The sequence below is a fragment of the Cnephaeus nilssonii genome, assembly GCF_951640355.1.
Source record: "Cnephaeus nilssonii genome assembly, chromosome: 16".
In the NCBI taxonomy this organism is placed as follows: Eukaryota; Metazoa; Chordata; class Mammalia; order Chiroptera; family Vespertilionidae; genus Cnephaeus; species Cnephaeus nilssonii.
In genome coordinates this window covers 34758832-34779958 of record NC_137087.1, presented here as the reverse complement: position 1 = coordinate 34779958, position 21127 = coordinate 34758832, and the positions used below count along the sequence as shown (strand labels likewise).

At 40.8% G+C, this 21127-nt stretch overlaps 1 protein-coding gene across 6 annotated transcripts in view; it reads left to right on the top strand.

Moving 5' to 3' along the window:
* Positions 1-20701, top strand: part of SGMS1 (sphingomyelin synthase 1) — a 253701-nt gene extending 233000 nt beyond the window's left edge. For 5 of the 6 annotated variants that reach the window (XM_079793327.1, XM_079793325.1, XM_079793326.1 and 2 more), the window contains 4 exons: positions 1279-1396; positions 15076-15229; positions 18180-18346; positions 19057-20701. In XM_079793327.1, the coding sequence (XP_079649453.1) occupies positions 1279-1396; positions 15076-15229; positions 18180-18346; positions 19057-19236 (619 nt within the window). In that variant the 3' untranslated portion in view covers positions 19237-20701. The remainder of the gene's footprint in view (positions 1-1278; positions 1397-15075; positions 15230-18179; positions 18347-19056) is intronic. The other variant, XM_079793330.1, reaches the window with a different exon arrangement.
* Positions 20702-21127: the final 426 nt, after the last annotated feature.

Below are 21127 nucleotides of genomic sequence, written 5' to 3'. Positions count from 1 at the left end.
ACCTGGACCTCTTGGTTCATAGGTTGATGCTTAACCGCTGAACCACGCCATCCAGGCAGCATGGGTTATTTTTAATTAATTTTTAATAACACAAGTGACATAGCATTTTATTTCTCTTATTAAAATAAAAAATATAAATAATTCAAATTCTCCTCCAATTAGCACGCTTCAGTAGGATTATCTATTCCCCATAAAAATAGAACTACACTATACATTTGTAGGGTAATCAACATTCCATATTCTAGGAGGAAAGCTTACCATTGTTTCTTTTTCTTTGTATACTTAATGCAAGTTGCCCAGGCCAAGTTACTAGTAAAATTTGAACCCCCCAAGTTGAGGAAGAGGAGACCCACAGGACTCAGATAGAGGGAAGGGACATTCTTATCCAAGCATATAGTTAAGTTTGTACAGTGAAATCTAATTAAAGTAAACCTCATTATGTGGAATTTGTTATTTGGAGGAGTTAGCAAACTCAACATACATGTTCACATGTATGTAAAAAATAATTTCATTAGAACCACTAATCAACTTAAAATGGAAAAGAGATCTATTTCTAATTCTTGCTGATTTTGTTTCTTACCATATAAACTATACATTTGTTGGCTACCATTGTGTGTATGGCAGGGAGTTTTCATACATTTTTCCTAATGTTGTTATATCCGGCTTACAATTTAGGAAACTGTGACTCAGAAATTCCATAGTGTATCCCAAGGCCACATAGTAGACAGAGAGGGAGATGGGGTAGGCTGCTGTCATTTAGGCTCTTTTCATGGCATCCTGCTTCCTCAGATCAGTGAAGAGAATCAGTTTCTGGGATGTACAAATAAAATTGTTTAACATTGTTGGCTCATTAAATGTCAGAAGAGTTTTGAATTCTCATTTTAATGTCATTCTGGTTTTGTAAATAATCCTCCCTTTTATGCCAGAAAAGGCACTCTGAATATTTAACCACAGGTACCAAGTGGGCTCTGACCAATCAGCATGGGCGCCACTTATACATCAGTTGAATGTCAACTCAGGTTTAAGGCCTCAAGAAGCCTAATGAATAGCAATGTAGAATGTTTTAAACTGTTTAGCAAGTTAATATTTTAAAAAACCCACCACGTCATTCTCAAAAATTTCCCCTAACCTGCTATTAACTGTAGTCGTAGCATTCTGATTTCAAGCACTCAAGTAGATTTTTGGGGGTTGTTTTATTGGATCACTGAAAACTTTTAAAGTAAATGAACCTGCGGAATTTCATGACTGAGTGTCTGCCCTGTTTTTCCCTTTTTCCAGGTCTATTATTAGCAGAAGATTTTTCTGCATAGTTGGCACGCTGTACCTGTATCGGTGTATTACAATGTATGTAACTACACTCCCAGTACCTGGTATGCATTTCAACTGCTCTCCGAAGGTAAACCACTCCTCACTGTAATTTCCCTTTTTGTTTGTTTCTCGTCTTGCCCAGGGGTCCTTTGACTAAAGCCAAAGGTGAAAATTTCTTCAGAACACAGGCCAGTCCCCCCACCCTCATCTGGGAATGTCACTAAGCAGTATGGCCAGGCAGCCCCACCCTTCTCAGGGTTTCCACACCCTGCCAGTGCTTCCCAGCTGGGGAACTATGTGGTCTAGTTAGTGTGCTGGAAGCAGTTCAGCTTTGTCTGTGGGTGTAGCTCTTTGGTTTCCTGCCAGATTTTTAAAATATCATTCTCTCCCTTGACACAGATCCAAGAGCTTTTAGATGGCTTTTCCCTCTCTTAGATGGAAAGTTCAGTTTGAAATGATATTTTTTCCTTCTTTCTATGAATCTCTTTGGTGGTAATCTGTAACAGCAGAGCCAGTTCCTGTCTCCTTGCGTTCTCCTTTCTCCCAAACAATGGAGATTTTGCCAAATGTATTGATCTTCTCTAGTAGCATAGAAGCCCTTCTTTAACATAAACTTCGTTCCTCTCTTATTGTCTCTACCTTTCCATTAGGGTCACATAACATTCCTTATTCCTCACCTTTACCTTGGAGTAATTTCAACTCGGGAGATCATTGGAACTTCATGAAATAATTAGCAGAATATTTGTTTTTTTAAATGTTTACCTACATCAAAGCTCTTTGATGCAATAAGAAATAGAAGAGACTGGTTTCCTGGATTTGATTGGGGGGACCATGTGGGCGACTTATCTTAGTGTGTTTGACATAATTTCTTTCCACTGCACTTTCAGTTCCATCCCTTTGTACTTTTCCTTCCAGAAGGGAGATTTGTCCTCTGCTTGAACCGGGAAGAGGGCTGAAAATGGACTTTGGATTTTTAAAGTGGTGTCTTCATCATTTGAAATTTTGGATTCCTTTAAGTTATTTGCTTACTGTGTTTCCTCTTTTTCTTAGTCTTACATTGTGCTCAGAGAGGTAGCTAGTTTCTTCCTTTGCTCTTTCCATTTTGCTACAAACTCTTTCCTTAACTCTGGAGAAGCCATCATAAAAATTGTTCCTAGTGTCCCCCGTCTGTGTCGGCGGTTCTACCTCTGCGCCTCCCGTGCTGCTCTTTCTTCCGCCCGACCAAGAAGCAAGCCTCATGTCTCCTTTATTCTCTGAGACTCTCAGGCACTGGCCTTGCAGCTCCTGGGTTGCAGGAAGGATCCAGTGTAGACCCTTGCTGGGAGCCTGCCTTGTTAAGCAGTATGTTCTCAGTAGTAGGCTGACTGCTTAGGATATTCGCCCAAGTTTAGTTCAGCTCCTTAAAAAAGCCTGTCTGTGCATTGGGAAGTTTCTCCACCAAGGAACACGTCATGCCAGTTGAGTTAGATGTGTGATCTGGCCAAGCACAGGTTGGAAATGGATCCAGCATCATGCTGGGTAGCCTTTCTCCGGAATTTGGCTCGGGCTTGGTTTCTTCTCAGGAGCTCCGCCCAGCTGCTGGCCAGTGCAGGCTGTTAGCATAGGCACTTACAGAGTCAGCTTTAGTCATCAGCTTATCTACCCAAGATCTGGGACCAAAAATAGCTTGTGGGTTTTCTTGGTAAAGGCAGAGGTAATACCAGGAAGTGTATGCAGAAACCAAACCCAAATGTGTCACTCGTTTATTGTGTCTCTGTGACCGTCTTCTGGAAATTGAAAATTTTCAAATCAAGTATGTAGGAGAGGGTGGAATATTAGCAAACCCCAGCAAACATTATCAGTTAAAACTCATTAAATCTAATTACTTGTTTTGCAGAATAGGACTCTTGGGAGAAAGAATTCAGAAAACAGTGTTTTATTATGAAAATTTTCAAATGTATACCAAAGTAAAGAATCTAGTGTATGGTGTAAGGTACTGTTGTATACCCAGCATCCAGATTCAATAATTGTCAAGATTTGCTACGTTTGCTTCGTCTATTTTTTCCTTTCAAAATATTTTTAAATCCAAGACAGTGTCATTTTATTGCTACATACTTTTGTATGCATCTAAAACTTTTGGACATTTTATTGCATAATTTTAATGCTGTTGGTATATCAATATGATTAACAGCAATTATTTGGTATAACAAATACCATTTCATGGAGTACTTTGATTGTCTTAAAATGCCTCCTTTTTTTAACATTTGGTTTGTATAAGTTAGGATCTCTTTACAGTGCATATACTAATAGTTGTTCTATCTCTTAAGTCTCTAATTCTGGATCTCTCTCTCTCTCTCTCTCTCTCTCTCTCTCTCTCTCTCTCTCTCTCTCTCTTTCTCTTTCTCTTTCTCTTTCTTCTCCTCCTCCTCCTCCGCCCTCCCCCCATCAGTAACTTGTAGAGATCAGATTAGTTGTCCTGTAGAATATTCCACATTCTGGATATCTGTTTATTTGCTTCTAGTGTCAATTAACGTCTTCCTCTTTCCTGCATATTTTACCTATATACAGCGTTGGCTCTGGAAACTTGATTTGATTCCATTTTAACTTGTTTGGCAAGAGCATTTCACGGTGAAACGGTGACTTCTGAAGCTAGACAGAAGAGTTAGCAACGCCCTCACTGGCTTGGTGCTGCCCTCGGAAGGGCAGATCAGGCTTACAAAATTCAGGGGTCGACCAATGGCTAGGGAGAGAGGGTAGCACTTTGTCAGAGAGAGATCCAGACACCTGCTTTGTCTACTCGAGAGGCGTACGCAGAGCTGAGTTTCAAAATTGAAAGGAACCTTTCAAAATGTCATCCAGCCCCATGTTCTATTTGATGTCTGTCAATATCCTCACCGTGAAATCTTGATCAACCTCTCTCTGAACCATTGCCTAGAGAGGGAATTTACTACCCAGTGGTTAGGATGATCTTGCACAGTCACTTACTAGCTGTGTGGCAGTTGCATTAAACTTCTCAGAACCCCAGAAGGATTATTGACAAAACAAGGCTAATGACACTTTTGATATCTGTCTGAAGGAGTTGTGAGAGTGAAGAAGGCAATACCTAAGGGTTCTATTGGTGTGAAATGCTGTACAGAAATAAGAGAGCTCAGTGCCATTATCATGCATCAACCCCTAGCCCCGTGGTCGGCAAACTGCGGCTCGCGAGCCACATGCGGCTCTTTGGCCCCTTGAGTGTGGCTCTTCCACAAAATACCACAGCCTGAGCGAGTCTATTTTGAAGAAGTGGCATTAGAAGAAGTTTAAGTTTGAAAAATTTGGCTCTCAAAAGAAATTTCAATCGTTGTACTGTTGATATTTGGCTCTGTTGACTAATGAGTTTGCTGACCACTGCCCTATATTTATTTGTCCAGCATTTGTAAAATGCTGTGATAAGGGCCTGGAGCTAAACCACTGGCCATAGGGATGGAAAGGAGGAGACAGATTTGAGTCATGTTCAAGTGGCTGAATCAGTACAACTTAGTACTAAATTTGAGGTAGGGAAAGAGGATAGAAAGGAAGGCTTTTACCACTGCGATACTTACAAGGGAAGGAGGAAAAGGGAGTTAATGACTTCAGGTTAAACAAATAGAGTTGAGGTGCTTGTTTATTCAGGACAGTTAGCAATATAGGTCTGAAGTTGAGGGGAAAATCAGAGCTAAAAATTAAATATTTGTGATTTGTCTTCATCTAGATGGTATTAAAGCTGTGCGAATGGATGAAAAGACCAGAGACAGGACCTAATAGACCAGCGTTTCTAGAATTGGATATTCCTCCTTGATTAGAGATACCATTTAAGGCCTGTCTGTTGGTTCTCAATAAAATTAAAGAGAATAGAGCTTTAGAATAGGACTTAATGTTTAATATAGCCATGTGAACTTAAACTTGGTTCTGCCATCATATTAAACCCCATAGTTAGTATACTTAATTCTTCCCTTAATGCCAATACCTTAAAATGCATGGATTCTAAGAAAAATGTCCCAACAAGTATACAGTAATAATTATGAAAATTGTCCCTATTGTTCATGCATTTGATGGTGGTGTACTCGTCACTTCACAGAATGTAATAGCTTTGAGAAATAATCGTGTGTGAAAGGTGGCCCTCCCATCAAAGATACCCACTGGGAAAGGGAAGTAGTTATATTCAGTTGCTAGATTATAAGCGTATGGGTGTTCCAGGTTTACACTGGAGGCTGCCCGGTTTGGGGTACCTTGATTAGCCCACACTAATCTCATCCCAGCTTCTCTCCAAGGAACATGTGTACAAACCCCGAAACAACCTCTTGTCATCTTCTTCCAGTTGTTTAGGATTCCATTAAAAAACTAAAAGAACGAGGCAGAAACATTTGAGAATTCTTTGGTATTCCAAGCTTTCTGTTTTAGCAAACTCCCAAAGAGAGAAAAACAAACAAACAAACAAACCTACCCTAGACACCACATACTCTGACATCCTGATGCTAATGGAAGAGAAGAAATAAATTATGCAGTTTTCCACGCCCATTGTAATAATCTTATGAGTTAATCTAGTGACTAAGCATTAAAGTGAGATGCATTTGGGTTCTGTTTTTTGGTCTCCATGGTGAGCTTAGATTTGAAAACCTTCGAAAGGAGTTATGTTACCGCTAAGGTACTTAGCTGGCAAATGCATTAATCTGACAGGGTATTTTCAGTGAAATGATTCTCTTGAACTTGAAAGGCATGGTTTAAAAAAAAAAAAGTCCCAACACACTTGAACATAGCCCACTGTTGGATAAGGGGTTATGTTTGCGTGGCATCAGAGATTAATTTAATTGTTCAGTGGAACAATAAAATACAAAAGCAACGAAAGGCCTGTGTACTCCCTTCTGTCACCATCCGTTTTCCTGCATTGCACAAACTAGAACGATCAGAGCGCGTCCTTTCATTCACTGCTGAGCCGTGATGGGACAGTCATCAGCCCGAAAAGCCTCTTTTTCTGGCATGAGTTGTCCTACAAGGCAAAAGACTCGTTGCTCTTGAGGATTTTATAACCTTTTTCAGTTCTTCCTTACATTCTCAGGCTTCAGTGTTCCTAGCTGCCCTCCATGCTGACAAGTTAGGATATTCTGATTAGCTCCTGCTAACCTTAGTAATATTTCAGAATATGGCTTATATTCTGGCACCAAAATAGCTTCATGTCATCCTGTTGAATTGTGTGGAATTCAAATTGTCAATGCTTGATTTTACCTAATTTTCCGCTTTGCCAGTTCCTTAATGTCAGTATAGTTTTCTTTTTTGTTCAACTTTCTTCTCCACTTATCCACTTCTCTCTCCCCTGTACTCTTCCTTTTACAGGGATTAAAAAAAGAAATGTGCAAATTCTTTCTCTTAAAAATATTTTTTCCTATTTTAAAGAAATTTCACATTCATTATAGATTCATTGAAAATACAGAAAAAGAGGGAAATTTTTATAACCACTCATGGCCCTATCTACTGTTAATGTTTTAGTAGATTTATTAGTCCCTTATGCGTATTTTTCTTACATACTTCTGGTTATGATTTCTGCATGATTATTCCTGCTTTCGTATAGCTAACATTTGATCTATGCATTTGGCATGATTTTATAAACCCAAACTTTCTAAATGCTTTTCTTCTTTATGGAAAATCAACAAGAGTCACACTTGCAGATTGTGGGGCAGAGAGTTTGCAGATGTGACATTTTTGATAAACAAGCAAGTTGCTTATTTCCTGAGCAAACATTTCTAGAGAGCCCATCCTGTGCGGTGCACTTTTAGGACACACAAATGTGTAAGACAAGTGCCCCTCCCCTGGTAAATGGGCCCCCAGAAGCCATGACAGACATGTGACGCGCAGGCCGTTCTGACTTGTTCAGCCCTTCCTGTCATAGGCGTGTGCAGCTCGGCTGCCATGGAAGCAAAGAAGAAGGTGGCACACTCCCCTGGGAGTGTTGGCTGCACTGAGGAGGGAGCTGTCTGGGCCAAGTCTCAAAAGGATGTGTAGGAGTTTGCCACATGGAATTGGAGAGAGGAGGAGCTTGTAGGTGGAGAAAACAGGAAGGGTGAGAGAGAGTCTGGGGAGCAGGTAACGTCAGATGTGCCTGGGCATGTGATCCTGTGGGTTTTGTGGCCAGAGGTAAAGCCAGAGTGGCAAGTTGTGGGCAGATTTTAAGGGGACTTGCCACCCTGCTTAGGAGTGTGGGCTTGATCTAAGGAGTCTGGCCATAGCAAGCCAGGAAAGGTTTTAGCAGGGGGTTTATGTGATCACATCTGTCTCTTAGACCTCTCAAAGTCCAATGATTTAGAAAGTAAGCTGTTGGGAGGGAGGGAGGGAGGTAGACTTCAGAGTGGTGCCAAATTATGTGGCCCTAATTTGTGCCAGGTCTGATCCTAAAGGTGGCGTTTTCATTTCATCCTCATAGCAATTGTCTCACAGTCCCTAAGGGCACTGAGTGGCAGACGCAAGAAGTGTGGCCACATATCGGTTCTTGGTACACGTCACATGCAGGATACAGCTGAGGCTGCTTTTGTGTGGTTGTCTGAATTAGAGGTGAGGAAGGACTGGACCAGGGCTGAGAGGGCTGTGTTTGGGAGACTCTGGGAAAGTGGCAGATTTCCTACATGACGACAGCTATCTAGTACTAAGGGGTCACCAGAGTCAGAAAGCACTCACTGAGCTTCGTGAGTTATATGAACGTCTAGCCACTATGCATACACCTGAAACTAATATAATATCGAATATCAGCTATAATTGAAAAAAATTAAAAATGCAAAAAGGAAAGCATTCACTGGGGAAATGCAGAGAGCCTTGGGGGTGGGAAGCATCACCCACGTGGCAGAGGACAGAGGCCTCCTGAGGAAGGTTCCCGAGCTGCCCCGACACTAAGGCCAGTGGGTTCCATTCGAAAACCATGTTGTCCTGCGTGAGAGGCTCCCACTGGCCAAGTGTGAGACAATTGGAGCATTACAATGAAGTGACAGTAATTAACTAAAATACATTAATTGAAAACATTTTAAAAATTAGTATTGGGGGAGAAAAACATCAAGTAATAGATATAAAAGAAACAGTAGAAATAGAAAAATCACCATTTTGCAATTACTGTAGTAATAATTCAAGTAAGAATTATCAGTGCATGCTAAAGGATTAGGTGAAAGGTTGAGAGGGCCATAATGTTTCCATAATTTCAAAATCACAAATTATTCATTATAAATGGTCAAAGGTGTACATTCAATAGAGGAATCTGGCAGACAGCCCCATAGCCAAGGGATCAAACCAGTACTAGGACCAGTGATAGCAAATGCATTTCGATGTGATGCACAGAAAAGGACACGTCACTTCTGTAATGTTCCCACCAAGAACATTTAACCTGAATGTAAACATAAGGAAACATTCCGATAAAACCAAATTGAGGAACGTTCTATACAAAACACACAGACTGAACTCTTCAAAAACGTCTCTCATTAATAAAGAAAACAAGACTAAGAAAAGTGAAGAGTCTGACAAGTACCCTCAGTCTGTATTCTCTGATTGGATTCCAGATCGCGGGGAGAAGGCTCTAAAGGACATTGCTGAGCCCATTGGGAAGTCTGAATGAAGATATCTGCTGACTGATAGAATTGTGTCATGTGTGTGATTATAGAGGGAAATGCCTGGTCTTTGCATTTAGGAGTGACCTGCCCTAGTGTATTCAACTTATTCTCAAGTGGTCCAGGAGCAAAAGAGAGAGAGGGAGAAAGAGAGGGAGAGAGAGGAAAGCAATGTGGGATCGTGTTGGTAATCGATGAGTATACTAGTCAGTGAAGGGTCTAGTGGTATTCATCGTGCTCTTCTTTAGATTTAGAAATTTTCAGCACAAAACTCTGAGGGAAATTGTTTCTTCAGTTTTCACTTCATGACCAGGTAGGCGAAAGGATCTCTCAACACCTTAAGCAAATATAATTTTGTTAAAGGCAAGTCCTGCCTGACTGAGAAACTGGATTTCTTTAATGTGACAAATAAGAACAAGAACATGAGTGAATGGAAATCCATGGCTGACCTTTATTTAAGATTTTATGAAGCGTTGATACATCTCCTTACTAGAGGCCATGAAAAAAATGTCAAGTTTTTACTGGGGAAGGGAGGCTGGTTGGGATGAGTGTCTTATTGCTGATAATTACTTAGAGATGACGACTCCTACACACACACACACACACACACACACACACACACACACACAATTCCTGCCTTGCCCAGGGATTATAGGAATTAATGGATGTGTTTGGTAATGGAGAGGTACAGAGAGCCAAATCCTTCAGAGCTGAGTGGAGGGGAAAGTGTTTTTAAAAAGACTCATATACATGAGTTCTAAGAGGACATGCATACCGAAATCTCTCTGCTTCAGATCACTTGAGGTGGCCATAATATTTGTGGGTGAAACTAAATCTTTCCAGGAGTGAATCTGGAGGAAGAGTTCAGAAAAGTCTCTCTTGATCACAGATGAGCATCCACAAGGGCTGTGTGTTGGAGAGAACCATCCGAATTTCTCTTGTTGCCTGCTAGGCCTTGAGTTCTCACTTAAGGACCCCTCCCCCCACCCAACACACACACACACACACACACACACACACACACACACACACACAAAATATTGACTTAACCTGGCAATTGTCATGCTGTCTTAGATTTGTATAGCACTGTACAATTTTAATAATCACCTTTACAAACATTATCTCGCTTTGGTTTGTGAGGGTTGAGGATGAGGAAGTATTGTTCTTGCCTGTTACAGATGAGAGAAATGGAGCCAGAGCTGGTAAAATTGTCCAGTCACCCAAAACGAGTTTGGGATCATGTTTATGCTCATTGTTGTTCCTACGAAAGTAAACTTGGTAATCTGTGGAATATCAGTGCAACAGAGCACAGTATAAAGCAAGGAAAGTTAAAATCCCATTGAAAACACCTTGTGTAAGGAGGCAGAAAATGGTTGGTTTGTTTATGAAAGATGAAAATAACTTTTATAGAGATGGGGGACTTTCATTTAAAAGGAGAAAACACTTAAGAAAAATAGATCCTCAGAGAATAATGAATAAATTATTTTAAATTGTTTTAGCTACTCAACTATACTTAAATGGCATGTAAAATGGATTAAATTTCATTAGAACAACAACAAAAAGTGAACCTGTAGACATTGTTCAGCCTTTGTCACTGGGGAGGTATTTGCAGCAATAGCAGGCTCTTTCCCGGACTAAAGGCAAGATTGTGGAGGTGAGAGGCAGGACATTCGGATTGATCCCAACTGAAACAGAAGTAGCCTCTCTGTTTATTAATAATCTAAATGGACATCATATCATCTGCACTAAGCACATGGCAGGCATGTGGCGATAGGAGGAATTGATAAGAAAGCTCTGTTAAAAAGTTGGAATTTCTATAAAAACAAAGGGCAGTGTTTTATTATGTAGAACCACTCTCCCACCCTCTTTTTTACTGCCCGTTCCAGTAACACTAAGAAAGCTTGAGAAATGACAAGGGGCAGTTTTGAGCCTCTCACTGCTGCTGGGAAATCTAAAGCTTCCATCAAACTTATAAACACACTGCCTGGCCTGTGGGGCCTTCAAGGACATGCCAAAGGATGTAATTTTGCTGTTTCAGGCCTTTGTCAATTGGGAAGTTGAGGCTGAGGGGACACCGTAGTGTGTAGTGTGTGTTTCTCAGTTGAGGGCTGTGGGGGTGGGACTGACAGGGTTCCATTGGTCCTCCTGCTCCCTGACGCTTGGTTCCCACAGCAGGTGTGATCCGTGGTCTAAGTGTACGAGCAGCTGGCCATCTTGCTTTGTCATGGATGATAGTGAATTTCTTGTTTTGGAGGAAAATTGTTCTTCTGGAATAAAAAAAAGAAATGATTTGCCCTGGTGGTGGTATTCAGTGGATTCATTGAATGAATGAATGAATGAATGGATGAGTACTTTGAGCAACAGCTGGCTGTTCATGGTTGTTGGAATGGGAAGTGATAGCATGACATTACCTCTGTAAGGTTCCCAGACTGCTCAAGGAAAAGTTCCTCTAGATGTACCCAATTCCTGGTTTACCCAGGCTTGCGAGGGACTGGCAGTGCACAGGTAGCATATAGTTTTGCAGGCAGTACCTGCACGGAGCCAGAGGACATGGGTCACATTGCCACACTGAACAGCGGGGGGGGGGGGGGGGGGGGGGGGAGGAAGCCTTGCTGATTCTTCCGGGCTGCTGTAAGAGAAAGCATTAGTAAGACACAAGGACAATATTAAATAGCATTTCTCCTCCTTACTACTCATTTTCGTCAGAGTCGCACCAAAGCCATTGATGTATGCAGCATTGTTTGATGAGCTTTGCTCCCAGGTTCTCCCTCCCCTGCCAGTGGGGCTGAAGCACAGTGAATGCCCCTGCTCTTCAAAGCAGTTAAGAGAGAAGCTGGGCACTGGGCTGTCTGCATACTGAGTGATGGTGAACAGACCACCCTCAGAGCCCGGTGTGATTTAGCACTGAAAGAATGCTTTGAGAAACCTGTTTTTTTAACAACCAAAGGCTCACTGGCTGAAACTGTACTGGAGTGGCCTGTCTCACTCAGAAGGCATTCCCACCTTCTGCTCGGTTTCTTGCTGTGCATGGTTGCTGCTTAAGTGACTTGGCCAGTTTACTTAATTCCTTAGCCATTCATTAGAAGTTGAAGAAAATTGGTGTATTTTCACTGAGAACTGATTTTTCTGTGACCTTAGGAGACCATAATTCACATCCTAATGTAGCTATGAGACCTAAATTTTCACAACTTGTAGCGTCTGTCCACTGATAAAGTGTTGATGTGAATGTCCCCCAAAATACCTCTTCTTTCGAGAATGAACATTCAGGCCCTAGCTGGTTTGGCTCAGTGGATAGAGAGTCAGTTTGTGGACTGAAGGATCCCGGGTTCCATTCCAGTCAAGGACACATGCCTGGGTTGCAGGCTCTATCCCCAGTAGGGGGAGTGCATGAGTGAGTCTATCAATGATTCTCTCGCATCATTGATATTCCTATCTCTCTCTCCCTCTCCCCTCCTCTCTGAAACCAATAAAAATATATTTTAAGAAAATGAACATCCAGAAGCCTACTGTTGGGGTGGTCACACTTACAGTTACAGTGGAGTAAGCACACTCCATCCTGCCCCCCCGGAATGCAGCCAGGTAACCCTGAGCAGAGTATGTGGAGCGCTCTCATAAGACCGAACACTTCTTGCTCTGTCTTCCCAGTGTAATTTTCCCTCTGGGGCCACACAGCTAGTTGGTAGAAGAGCCATGACTTGGGGGGACCAAATTAAAACAAGGAACTGAGTAGGCTGTACCTTCAATCATCTGAAATTACATGGATTCTCCTTGATTTAACTCAATATGCAGTGCTTACATTATTACAGTTTTGTAAATGCTATTCCCAGTCAAGTCATGTAGTTTCCTATAATTTTCCCTTTCTGTAGTATTTTGTTTCCTGTAGAATTAGTAATTAACATGGTTTTTACTTTATTTGTTTTGTATATACTTATTCACTCTCACATTGTGACTCTCCCAGCCATACAGTCAGAGGCATTGGGTGTTCTATCAGTCTCATCTTCTTCAAGACAGCTCTCCAGAGCTCTAACTCACTCATTTGGGAGGCTCACTTTCTAGGCTGACTACAATTTTCAGCCCTCCTTTTATTAGCATTCTAGCAAATCCTGTTCCTTTTTCTGTGTTTAGTCCTTCTTTTGTGGAGCATGTCCTTTGTAATTTCCCGAAAAAAGAGTACACAGGTGGTAAAATATTTGAAATCTTGTACATATGAAAATGACTTTAGTTTATCCTTAATTGGTGTTTAGTTAATAATGTGGCTGGGTATAGAATTCTAAGTTGGAAATTATTTTCCCTCAGAATTTGGAGGCATTTTTCTAAAGCCTTCTGTTTTCTGTTGTTGCTTTTGAAAATTTCTGATTTCTGATCTTTCATGTGAAGCTTGTTTCTAATTTCTGGAAGCTTCAGGGTTTCTTCTTTGCCCCCGTTTCTGAAATTCCATGATGCTGAGTCTTGCTGTGTAGATATGTTTTCTTCTATTGAGCTGATTCAGTGATCCCTTTGAACCTGGAAATTCATATCCTCTTTGGTGTGTTCAACCTGCCTTCCTTAACTAGAAATCTTCGTAAAAACTTTAAAAGGAAATTATAATGAATTTATATTTATATGAACATGTTTTCCAAAGTGGTAATATTATCAGTTAAAAGCTGCAACATGATCATGGTGATTAAATTGGCCAACCAGAATTTAAAAAGAGTCTGACAGTCATAAAATAGAGACAGTCACACATTTCATTTGACAGAGCAATTGAAAAATGCAGCGAGTGAATTGTTCAAGCTATTTATTACTCTAGGAACCAGCTTAGACTTGTATGAGAGACAGGTAAATTTATTCTTAAACTTTTTTCACTTTTATTGAAAGGAAAAACATGCAATTTAATCCATATAATTTCAGAAGATTGAAGGTACATCCTACTCAGTTCCTTGTTTTACTTTGGTCCCCAGAAATCATATACCAAACACTATTTGTATATTTGACTGCTCAATCTTCAGCTGTTTTAGCAATACAACAGTTGTGCTCCAGGCCACGCATGCGAAAATATATCTCTAAATTTTCCCTGGGGGTTTAAACCCCCCACCCCAAACTGCAGTAATAGGAGCAAACCAGTAATTCTTTCTCTATCAGAATAATAGAAAAAATGGGTAAGCATATGTTGAAATATAAAAAATATTAATATCTCAGGAAAGTTCTGAAGCTACTCCATACTCTTTCTGAGGGTTGCCCAAGGAACATAAACATTGAGTGTCCAGTCTTCAAGGTGGTGGTGGGGGGGGGGGGGGGGCTCATAATATGTTTTTAAAGGAAAGACTCTCCTTATGTGTCTCCTCTACTCTCAATAACCATCTTGAACATACCTGTGACCAGGTGTGTGTGGTATGGTGGTGGGGGTGGCGGGGGGAGTGTTTCCCTGACACCAAGCAATTCTCCAGCTCTCTTTAACTCAATTCTGATACTATCTACCCGGAGAGAGTGGTCAGATCCCACAGGTAAAGGACTCAGACACTGACGACTCTCCCACTTCAGATGCCAATCACAAGGCCAGATCTGCTTCTGAAGTTCCCTTGACCCCTTCCTCTGGTTCAGTTAACTTGCTAGAGTGGCTCACAGAACCCAGGAGTACTTACTAGATCAGATGTTTATTATAAAAGGATATAACTGAGGAGCAGCCAGGTGGAAAAGATGCACGGGGCAAGGTATGTGGGAAGAGGCATGCTCTCTCCAGGGTGCACCCTCTCCTGATAGCTCCACGGGTTCACCAGTCTGGAAGCGTTCCAAACCCTCTCCCATGGGATTTTTGTGGAGGCTTTGCTCCGTAGGCATGATTGATTAAGTCATTGGCCATTGGTGATTAAGCCAGAGGTGGGAGGAAGTGGACTCAAAGCTCCAACCCTCGCACCACCTGGTTGATTCTGGCAAACATCTTTAGGGGCTTTTCAACTCGCTAAGGTGAACTCAGGTGTGGTTGAAAATGGCTTGTTATGAATAACAAAGATAAAGACACCTTTACCTTTCTTATCGCTTAGGAAATTCCAAAGGGTTTAGAAGCTCTGTGCCAGGAACAGGGACAAAGACCAAACATATATTTCTTATTATAAATCACAATATCCCAAAGCCTAGTTCTGAATATAAATAGTAATTATAGCACACCTTCATGTGGGCTGATAAATCTTGTTTTCTCTTTCCCCGCCAGCTTTTCGGAGACTGGGAAGCCCAACTGCGGAGAATAATGAAGCTCATTGCTGGTGGTGGCCTGTCCATAACTGGCTCTCACAACATGTGTGGGGACTATCTGTACAGCGGCCACACGGTCATGCTCACACTCACCTACTTATTTATCAAAGAGTGTAAGTCTAAAACAGGCTTCCATTAGAATTTTCTTGCCTGCCATTTCCTAGGGTCTGTGGCAAGTCTGCCGAAGCAAGGCTGGAGGCCTCGAAGGGCAGTGCCTCATCTCACCACCTTGCCTGCACACAGACAGCAGGCACCGGAGACTATATGTGGGAGGGAGTAACTGCTCTTCTTGGCTGGAGTTTCTTGTTCCCTTCTGTGTCATCTGTAGTGTTGTGGGGTGTGACAACCGCTGGAAGGAATCAGAAGGAGATCTCTAGGACACAGAAATCTAGTATTGGGCCTGACCAACTGGATGATGGAAGATCATGTGTTCACTCAGTAGCCATTTTTCCAAGCACCTGGCACTATGCTCTAAGCTGAGGGTGCAGTGATGGGTCAGTGACGTCTTTGGACCATGGTTGTAGAGGCCATGGGCTCAGGAACACTAAGTGAGGCAGACACTAAATGGGAAAGTTCCTGTAAAGAAATGCACTTAAAATATTTTATTATGAAACACAAAAGCAAATAAAGTGTTAACATATGATTAAAATATTTTGTCCCTTCCCCCTCCCATTTCCCTATATCATTTCCATGCATGTTTTTGTACTTGTATATTATATTATTCCCTGGTTTTTAAAATTTACATAAATGGTATCATGCCACTTTTCTCTCAGTGGTGTTTTTGAGATGAGACTCTAGTTCATTTTAATTGCTGTTTATATTTCAGTACTACAAATGAACCACAGATTACATTTTTTCATTTATCTACTTGTAGAAAATTCAGTTGTGTTCAATATTTTACTGTTAGAAACAGTCCCAGTGAGCCTTATACAGGCAGTTCCATGATAGAGTGACAAGTTAACCAGGTTGCTGATATCACAGAGGAGGGACACACATTACAGGAGGGATGTCTTGGGATCGTATGGCACCTTGGAAGTTTAACATGGTTGGAATTTAGAGTGGGGGTAATGATGAGAAATGAGAATGAACTGGTAAGTAGGAACCAGGTCACGGAGCATGCCGTAAGCCACCAGAAGGAATCTGAACTTGCATCGGACAGAGATGGGGTGCCTACTGAAGGCTTGTTCCAGTGGGGCAGTGTCACCTTATCCTTTCTGGAGGGAGAAACCACTCGCAGCAGCTTGCAAGATGGATGTGAGAGGGAGAAGACGAGACCAGGAGGAAAGTTAGGAGACTGCTGCTGTAGTCCAGTACAGGATGGTGGTGGCTCAAACTACCGGGGTGGCATTGGGGATGGAGAGAAGTAGAAGGACCAGAGGGAGATTAACCAGGAAGGGTTGACAGATTGATTGTGGAGGTTCAGAAGACAGGTGGTAGAATGAAGGGTGAATGCCCCGTTTTGGTCTTAAGAAAAACGAAGCTAGGGGACACAACAGGATAAGAGAAGATGGGCTTTGAGGCACTGACCAAATAGAGCGAATTCTAACAATGTCTATTCAGAATTGTCAGGGTGTGATCGAGCCCTTGTACCAGGAAATAACGACTCAAAATGGGAACAGAATGGGTCTGATGTCAGTGGGCCTGGAGGAGGGATTTCTGCCTCCTGCTGGTTGGTACCTGAAATCCTTTAATGGGATTAAGCCTTATCCTTCTGGCAGATGATAAAGCAGTGTGCTATATTGGGTCACAAACTCTGATTTTTTAATCCTGGTGCTATCACTACCTCTGTGACCTTGGGAAAAACAACCTTTCTAAGTCTTGGTTTCTATATGTTTAAAATGAGATACCGATAGCTATTTAATGGGTGAGAGAGAGGAGGTAAAAACTAAAATAGATGGACATTTATAATAATGTTGCATGAGGAATGAATATTTGTTGCTATGTTGTTAAGTTATCAAATATAAATTTTCCTGGAAATGGAATAATACATACACTAAGACCCCTACCCTGACCCTCCATTTAAAATTGCAAACCACCCTTCACCCTTCTGATCCTACTTATCCTATTCAACTTTATTATTCCATAGCATTTAAGACCCCCTAACATAGTATATAATTTTCTTATTTATTATAATTATTTTTTATTGTCTTTCTTCCCTACTGGAAAGGGATTTCCCACAAAGGCAAGCTTTTTGCCTGTTTTGTACATTGATCTCAGTACCTAGGGCAGTTCTATCCCGGACACATTGTACATGCTCAATAAATATACAATGGTTGCATGAATGAGCGATTGATTCTTAGACCCCTTGAGAATCTAATAAAATCCTGAAATTTCTCCCCTGGAATGGGGAGGGAGGGTAGACCACATTCAGACTATTTATGCCTAGAATTTCAGATCATCTGTTGAGAGTACAAGGCTGAAAGGCGCACACTAATGGAGATGCTGGTGCTTCCCTCAGGTGATTTTCCAGTGGAGGCAGTGTTTATCTATCACGGGACAGTGTTTATCTGACACTGCCGCACCACTGGGAATGCACTTGGACTGAATTCCCAGGCATTTGGATTTTCTCTGATTTGTATTTGAGAAGGTGGAAATCTCAAAGACTCAGAGTAGTGTATGGTTGCACAGATTGGAAAGCAAATAAGACAGATCAATTATAATTAATCCATGTATAAGGATCTATGGACCGAAAGGATTGATTTTGTATAGAGAATTAACCCCCAATTATTTACATATAAATTAAATGTCCAAGAACAGCTTTTTAAAAAAATGGATCATGATACATTAACCTGTCCTTATTTGTCCTTTTAAACTGTATTTATGACTATATGAGTCAAATAACAGCCAAATATGAATTACTCTTGCTAGTAAAAACACTTTGTAAAATAAGATGCTCCTATTCTAACATTGGTTACAGATAAGCTAAAGATTTGGTAGCCCAAGAGGTGGTTTGCAGAAAGAAGGACATGAGGAAATTGCATTCACAATGGTGGTAGAGGTGTGATTGGGTGCCCTTAGTGGTACTTGAATAGTGGGATTATTGCAAATTTCTCCTCTCTTCAGATTCCCCTCGACGACTCTGGTGGTATCACTGGATTTGCTGGCTTCTCAGCGTAGTTGGAATCTTCTGTATTCTCTTAGCGCATGACCACTACACTGTGGACGTGGTGGTGGCATATTACATCACTACAAGACTCTTCTGGTGGTACCACACTATGGCCAATCAGCAAGTGAGCTTTCCCCCATTTGATTTTCGCGTCTTTTGCTCCTGGGTTGGTGTTACTGACGTGGCAGGGGAAAAGTACAAAGGATCCACAGATGCCTTACTTAGGTTTCTCTTTCCTTAAGAGATAGTCAACTATGACTATGTTATCTTTTGTGATGCTGATCCACTTAAAAATAAAAAACGACCAAGAAATGTGTTAATAATGGCATAGGAGATTGCATCCTGTTAGAACAAATATCACATTCTCATTGTCCCTGAAAATATTTACTAAGTTGTGCCCACCTGTTTCTTGACTTGCATTCTTACCCTCTTCTTCCTACCTTTGGCCCCTCACCAGCTTAATATTTAACATTAAGTTTGTCCATTTTCATTGTAGAAGAGTGAGTAACTAAAAAGCTAATTGCGGTGTTTATCTATAGACAAGAGGCTGAGTAAGCCACGGGTTTTCCTTGCACTCCTGGAATTGGAGTTACTTGTTTTTCTACTAGGGTGTTTCCCAGTTTGCAGATGAGTGCCAAGTGTAGAATGGTGGTGTGACTGTGAAACTGGGGTGAGGATGGGCATGGAGCCAGTCTGGGGCCCTTTATGCATTTTAATATTAAAAAATTTTATCTTAAAGTGAAAGGTCATGAGAAAAATATGTATGTTCCTTTGGGGGCTGGAGCAAGTTAATTGCTCTTATTGACTTGGTTTTTCCTTTCTTTATTGTCTTAGGTGCTCAAAGAAGCTTCCCAGATGAACCTCTTGGCCCGGGTGTGGTGGTACAGGCCATTTCAGTACTTTGAAAAGAATGTCCAAGGAATTGTACCTCGATCTTACCATTGGCCCTTCCCCTGGCCGGTAGTCCACCTCAGTAGGCCAGTTAAATACAGCCGGTTGGTGAATGACACATAACAGCTGTGCAAAGTGGGGGAACGAGGACCTGTCCAAAGTGCTAAGAACTCCACGAGAGAAGATGCCATAAAATAAACACCTCCCTAATCCTGCTATCTTTCAACGGTTACCTTGACTTAACCTATTGAGTTACCTGGTCAGCACTGTGATCTTTTTCTCTCCAAAGGACCTGCGTTGGACAACAATAAAGAAAATCTAACCTATCATGCACTGTACACATTTCCTGTTCATAAGTCTGGGATTTACATAACCCACAACCACCATGTTCCTTTGTATATGATGCAACAGCATAAATGTAAGCTTTTGTATCCTAAGTTCTGTTCTTTCCAGTCACATCTGGAAATAAAGTGTATTATTTTTCTTGGGAAAACATACTTTTCATATCTCTTGCCCCAAAGATTGGGCTGTAAGCCATTTTCTAGCAAATGTCTCTATGAAGGTTTCTAAGTACCTGAATGGGGTCTGATTCTGAAATCTTTCTACCTGTTGCACCGATAGTCAAATAAAAATGACAGACAGAAAGGTTTAGTAACTTTGGGTTTTGTAAAATCAGCAGAGACAGTGTGTCAAAAAGTGCAAAAAAAATAAAATAAAAAGGTTCTGTTATAAAGTGATTTTCTAAGTATTTCCTAACTTTATTTTTCAAATGATGTTACGAAAACCAAATTTCAAGATTTTTACATGTCAAAGAGAAGAGAGAGTTAAAATTTAAAAATGCTTCTTGGGAGAGAAATTTGTCTATGTTTCTAGTGCCTTTCTTGTCTTGATTGTATGGTCAGTAGGCAATCTTTAAAAAATGTTTTTATTTAAAATAAAGTATTCCACGAAAATATAAATGTATGTATACACTACTAAATTTTGCATTTATAGCTAAATTAAATCAGAAGACTGCTTATGGCTTTTCAGTTGCTCTGAATTACAGACTGGGGGTGGGGTGGGGGCGTGGTGGTAATCAGAAAGTCAGCGCCGGCTCCCATATTGAGAGCCGGCGGCAACGACATGGCCCACTTACATTATTTTACCTATTTGGTGGTTCAATTTTAACTCTACAGTGAAAATAGCCATGAATACTTCTTTTTTTAAAAGCAAGTTTTGAAAATGATCACTTAACTAAAACTTGAAAGCTATGAATTAGTTATCCATACTCTCATGACAATTTTGTTGGTGAACAACAAAAAAGAGATCTATTTCTTTAAAATATATTTGTGCAGAAACTGCATGTAATTCTAAGTTTTGTTCCTAACAAAAGGATGTTTGGGGAAGTATTCTATTCTATACTTGCCAATGTGGAGAACAAAATAGTTTTTTAAGAATGAAGAAGTATATATATATCCATTCTGTATTTTACGTGCAGCAGAATTATCTTCTGTAGGGTTTTTTTTTTTGTGTGTGTGTGTATTCACAAGGTGATATTTGTATTGTAAAACAATAATGGTGAAGGAAATAAAAAGGCTTTTAAAATTTGGTTTGTTTTAAATCTTTGTAAAGTTATTATTCCAGAGAGCATACTGATATCTTAATAGCTTACCTAGATCGTAAATTAATCAAAATGCACTTTTTAATAAAAACTGATACTTAAAAATAAGTGGCTATTTCTAATGTGTTCACATTGTTCTCGGAAGTCCTACATGAAATCATTAAAGCAAGGTAAGAGGCTCCATTTCAGAATTTCATCACTGAGGTTTTGTGTGTGTGTGTGTGTGTGTGTGTGTGGTTTTGTTTGAGATAATCATGTTTCCTTTCTCTTGAGATTCCTTAAAACCTACTCTAAACTTCAGTTTGACTGCACTTTTACAGTTGAACCTTGAATGACTCGTGGTTTGGGGTGTTACCCCTTGCAACAGTGGAAAAATCTTCATAGAACTATGACTTAGAGTCAGCCCTTGGCATC